The sequence below is a fragment of the Glycine max genome, chromosome 8 (genome assembly GCF_000004515.6).
Source record: "Glycine max cultivar Williams 82 chromosome 8, Glycine_max_v4.0, whole genome shotgun sequence".
Taxonomy (NCBI): domain Eukaryota; kingdom Viridiplantae; phylum Streptophyta; class Magnoliopsida; order Fabales; family Fabaceae; genus Glycine; species Glycine max.
The window spans coordinates 11,805,734-11,811,900 of record NC_038244.2 but is presented as its reverse complement, the minus strand read 5'-3'; the positions used below and the strand labels follow the sequence as shown (position 1 = coordinate 11,811,900).

The 6,167-nt window shown below is 30.4% G+C and overlaps 1 protein-coding gene across 1 annotated transcript; it reads left to right on the top strand.

Annotated features, from left to right (window-relative positions):
* The first annotated feature begins 487 nt into the window (after window positions 1-487).
* Window positions 488-3,599, top strand: LOC100812802 (transcription factor bHLH130). Its single transcript, XM_003531382.5, has 7 exons — window positions 488-684; window positions 1,038-1,694; window positions 2,227-2,561; window positions 2,673-2,843; window positions 2,947-3,012; window positions 3,095-3,163; window positions 3,267-3,599. The coding sequence occupies exons 2-7, from the start codon at window positions 1,055-1,057 to the stop codon at window positions 3,336-3,338; spliced, it is 1,353 nt and encodes a 450-aa protein (XP_003531430.1). The 5' UTR covers window positions 488-684; window positions 1,038-1,054; the 3' UTR covers window positions 3,339-3,599.
* The last annotated feature ends 2,568 nt before the right edge of the window (window positions 3,600-6,167 follow it).

The window sequence follows — 6,167 nt, the reverse complement described above, 5'->3', positions numbered from 1 at the left end:
CCGTGAAAGAACTGATTTTAAGTTAAAGATACTCTTGGCCAAAAGAATGAAAAATCTAGCAACTACTTATTATAATTTCAATATGTGTATAGGTTTTTTTATTTATTATTTAATTTTTTAATACAGTTTCTTCAAGTCATTAATTTGTCTAACAAAAAATTAAGTAGAAGTAACCAAAGATACAGAAAAGTGACGTGACACAGCATGCTTCTGTAAATTAGTACATCTTTGTGGTTATTTTCTATTTTAATTTTATGAATTTAGAAAGTCTAATAATAATAATAAAAAGTATGTAATTATCCACTTTCACTATTCAATATGCAAAGCCAAATTTAGATCCCAAGAGTAAGATTTTGATTATTTCTAGTTCAAGGACTTTAGTGGTCAACGGCAAGAGAATGAAAAATCATGGTTACACAATGGACCCCCTCGTGTCATCAAGGTATAATCGTTATTATTGTGGAATCACAAGGGTTGTTACTGAACATGAAACTGCATAAATATGCCACAGGTGCAAGACAAAACAATAATCTCTGCTTTCTAGTTTCTACTCTCACAGCTGTTTATTTTCTTCCTCTTCTCAACTGTGTTCGTGTGTATGCATTTGAGTTGAAAGCCAGACTCAAGGAGCTGAAAGACAAAAGAAGAAACTTGGATTTGAATCAGCCAAAATTTGAGTTACACGTATGCCCTTTATTGCCTTTCAAGATTTTCTGGGCTTTCTTGTCCCCAAAACTAATTTGATTGCAGTGGGCACGGAATTCAAGAAAAATTCTCATCTGAAATGTTGTTTTGTCATCATTGAAATAAATTTATTTTTTTTCATTTCTAACTCAAGAAAGATGTTGAGCATATAGTTTGAATTTCCCATGGAAGCATAATTTTTTGAGATATCATGCATAGTAACCTCACCAAGGCAGTATTCATATTTTAAATTATTAGTATACTACCATGTCTTGAAAAGTTGCTTAGCTAGCTATGCAGATGAATTATAAGTTATAATTATAATGATGATAATCTTTTTGAGTGATTTTCAGGTAATTGCAAAGATAAGATGAGTGTTATGTATAGTCCTGTTCTCAATTACTCAGATGTGGAGCATCAGCTAAGGAAAAACCAAGACATGGATTCAAGTATTGGACATCCACAACAACACTGTCACCAACCCAATTCTGGACTATTGAGGTATTGTTCTGCTCCAAGCTCATTGCTGGCAAGCCTCATTGACAACACCATTCATGGCTGTGTCAACGAGGAATCGTTCACAAGTGAGAATCATCATCATCAGCAGCAGCAGCAGCAGCAGCATTATCTTCCATCTACAAGTTCAGAAATGGAGACCATGTTATCCAAATTGCTACCATCCAACAATGGATGGAGCAATTCAGAAGCTTTGCAAGAATTTGGAGGCAAGCCTGTGAAGCAGGAAATAGGGGAATCTATTCCACAAGAGCCACCACAACAGAATGGTTATTCTTATGGTGGCTCTCAGTTGATTTACCAATCTCAGCAAATTCAAGGCTTGCCAAATGGTGGATCTTCCAGTGCTTCTGGCAGTGCTTTTGATGGCTCTTTTGGTGTGGTGCACTCCATGGCTTCAGAGGACTCCATTCAATCTAAAATGGGTATCAGGAATTGCTCCAATCTCTTTAGGCAAAAGAGTTCCCCTGCTGCATTTTTCTCCATTGAAAATGGTATGCATTTTTTCTTGCTTGCTAGCTTTTTTATTTTTTTTCCTAGGGTTTATTAATGTTTTCTCATATAAGTGAAAAATGAAACATGTTTGCTCTATCTAATCAGTCTCAAAATCAACACCATATATCGTTGAAATGTTCAGAATTAACTACACCTAGCAAGATACTTATTGTTAAATCAAATCACATCCCTGTTTTCTTCTGTTGTAATGATATTAGAGTACAGTAATTGAGAGTTAGTTTTTTACATTATTCTTGCAGAGAATGGGAAGCATATTTAAGTGAGAGGTAAAAAAGAGTATGAGAGATGTTAATCTTAACTATAGAATCAAATTAAATAGTAAGATTAGGTTTAAGTAAATCATTGTGAGGGTTGTATGCTCAAAATTGACTTCTCTTATCTCTCATTAAATATGTTCCCAAAATTGATAATATATATATATATATATATATATATATATGCAATTGTGCATAATAATAAAAAAGACAGTTTTGATGTTATGACTAATGAATACTTCTCTATTTATTATAGATCTTGCAGCATTGAGAGAAGTAGGAAGCTTTAAAGCCGATGATGTTTCAAATGGACTAGTTACTGCATCAACTGGTGGGTTGCATAGTTCTCATACTTTCTCATCTAGGCCATCTTCATGCTTGAAACGGTTGCCACAAATAGCCGAAAATGGAAATGAAAGCCTAGAAGAAAATTGTGACCAAAGTAGAAACCTAGTAAATGACAATGGTAGCTCAAAATGTTACATACCTAGCTTCACCAATGAATTATGGGAAAGTTCTGCATTCAATGCCCCAAAAACAGAGAATGAAGATGAAATCATGTTTTCCACTTCAAATATTTTGGAATCTCAGGTACGTAACAAATTTTATATTGACCAATTGAACTTTTAGTTTATGAATTTACTTTCAACCAATTGAAATTTTTCACGGTTGATCACTGAAAATTGTTGTTATCATCATCAGGAAGCAGATTTCAGCTTTCAAAATCTGGGTTTGACTCACCATTTGAGTCTACCTAGCTCTTCTACTAAGATGTCATCCATAGAAAAGTTTCTTCAGATTCAAGGTTCTGTTCCTTGTAAAATTCGAGCCAAAAGAGGCTTTGCCACTCACCCAAGAAGTATTGCAGAGAGGGTAAAATTCTATCACATCTAGCAATTTTAAATCTATAGTCAGTTAGTCAATTTCCATACTAACAAGGCCATGAACTTAACGGTTTTATATTTTTTATCCTCAGGTAAGAAGAACAAGAATTAGTGAAAGAATCAAGAAACTGCAAGACCTTTTTCCAAAATCAGAAAAGGTAACTTTATTTGAAATTCCATTTGATTGAAATTTCACTCACTTTGAAAGTTGATGATAACTTATAATTCTTCCCTTGGCAGCAAACAAGCACAGCAGATATGTTAGATTTGGCAGTTGAGTATATTAAGGACCTGCAGCAAAAAGTTAAGGTACTAGAGAAGTATAAATCTTTCCATAAATTCTGAAAAGAATATACACATTAAACTCCACCAAAGTTATAGTGTCTAACTAAATTTATTTCTCCTCGTGCAGATACTCTCAGATTGTAAGGCAAAGTGCAAATGTACAAGTAATGAGAAGCATTACACTAGAACTTGTGCTTGATTTATTTGCATGTAGATAGCAAAAGGATGGAAGATTTTTTAGTGTGCCAAAGTTAGCAATTGTAATTAGATAAAATAATGCTGACATTTGCCTGGAGTGAGTTTAGGACCAGGTGAATTTTTTTTTTTACTTTTTTTTTTCATTTTTTCCCTTAATTTCTTTTTCTTCATAGTTTGATTTAAGGATCATAAAGACCTAGCATGTTTAGCATGAGTTTTGTAGCTCTTCATTATTACATATAAGAATTTATGTTGAAATTTATATGGAGACTGCTTTTGAAACTAAAAATTATGATCTTCCCTCCAGTCAGGTTCGAATATATAAAATGTTTTCTGCCCACTAAGATACACTATCAGTAAAAATGTCCGGTACTGTATGAGAAAGCTTCTCCAGAAATACTTTTAAGAGAAGAAATAAGAAGAAAAAAATGCAATAAACTTCTTTACAAGATAAAGTTAGATCAGTTAGCCATTATTTAATTTGTAGATGCCTTCTCATCTTTTAGAAAAGTTATATGAGAGAACTTCTACAAATCAATTAATGATTAATCAATGAAAAGATAATTTTAGCTTATCTAAATTTCATTTCATTTTTTTAAAAAAAAAATTGTCTCTTAAAAGTATTTCTAAAAAAATTTACCCAAATAGATGATATATATACTCAATCTATTCATAATATGTAAAACTTGAAGCACCAACTCTGACATTCACATCTAAACAAAATTTTCACAATTTCTAGTATGTTTGATCTCACGTGGAGATGTGATTTTTTTACATTAGGCATGAAGTCATATGATTTTCACGTTTTAACAGAAATGTACGGGGTTTCTCTCTTTCCAACAAATTTTCAAATACACTTCTTATCATATCAGCATTTTAATTACTGTGGCGACTCGTGATTTGTTCACCTTCTAATTATTATTTCAACTTCTACTCTCTTCAATTTCTAGAATTAACAATTAGGTAATTATGTTAGGAATATCTCTGACAATAGTTTCTCAAAATAATGATCAAAATATTGTCAATTCGAACACAATCTTGTATGATTTCTTGCCGAAAAAAATCATAATAATTTCAAATTTTCTGCCACGTTGAATAATTCATTGTTAAGGTTTAATTTTCATGTAGGTAGGGACGTTTGTTTTATTGACTATTTTATTATTCCCGAAAAAAAATTATTCTACCTTTGTTTTGAAGTCATAAAAAAAAAATGAACCAGGATATATTTTATCCTCAGGAAATACACAATCATAGATAATCCCACAATTTACAAAAGGGGCAGGAAAAAATTAGTCTCATGGGATAGAATTCCTGTATGAGTAAAAATTCAAATAACTCCTCTTGCTGACCTTTCTACTTTCTTTGTCAATGCAAATTTTATTCCTATTCAATTAATATTCTCACAATTTGATTTACTATCAATTTCATTCTTACATTTTACAATAATTTTTTCTTTCCCTCCAATACTCCTTTTTTATTAGGCAATTCTTGCTCTTATTTCACTATCGTATTCGAACACATGGGAAGAGGACAAGGGCTGTAACTAGAATTTTTATAATAAGAATATTTTACTAATTATAATATATATTCTTAGGAAAAAAATAACTCAACCAAATACATTTTTTAATATACCTGAAAATACCACTCTCATGTTATATTCCTAGACAAAATATTCCCAGACTAAAAAAAATTATTTGTAAAACAAACGTCCCTTAGTATAAATTTTTTTTATCCGTCAACTAGTTAAAAATAATAATAAATTTACTTTTAAAATAATTATTATAAAAATGATCAATCTTATTATACATAAAAATTAATTGTTTAAATTTTTTTTGTAAAAGTATAAATTAACAGTATAAATATTTTTTTTATATTGCTTTCTAGTCATAAATTGTTAAGAATAATAAAATTAATGATTTTTTTACAATAATTACTTTTACAAATTTGTAAAAAAATTTATTGGATTAAACATATAATTTAGTCTACATAAAAAAACATTTAAATATTAACTCCCTTAATATTTAATCCGTGTACATATAACACATTCTTAATTTGATTCCTATATCCAATTTTTCAGTTAAGGATCAAATTATTATTTTTATCCTTAGAAATTAAATATTATAACAAAAAATTTACAACACTTATCACTTCCACACCTGTTCAACCAACTATACTAAATCCCTTCATATCATATTTAAGAAAATTAACTATTTAACCACCTGATTTTACCAATTTAAACGATTATCTAATTAACTATATTCAACCACTTTCTCGTAATTACAGGAATAACCATTAGAAGCATGTAGCCAGGAAGAAAAACACACCAAAAGTTGACCTGATTTGTTAGAATCTTACAACCCACTACTCAATTCAATACAGAATATATCAATTTGCATGGATAATCTCACTCTCGAATAACTTCAAATCTTACTACACATGAACAAACCATACACACAAATCAAGCACTTCAAAACATATTCATATATTAAATACATGGGTTTAGAATTATCTAAAAAAATGGTTTGTCAGAACAAAACTGATACAAGTCACTTATGAATTTAAGTAAAGCAAAAAAAAATGTCACTTGATGCAATTCTTCCATTCCGAATAGGTAACCTGAATCAATAAAGGTGACACTAGAACTAGAAAATCTAGGCACCAAACCCTACTGAAAATCTTATATATTCAGTATAGAATTCACAGAAAATGTCACCAATTTTATTAATAATAATAATGTCATACAAAATTGCAGCAAAAATTTCTACAAGGTAGATTATGCATTGAATGTGCCTCAATTCAGCAGTCAATTCAATTAGTTACAGGGTTCATT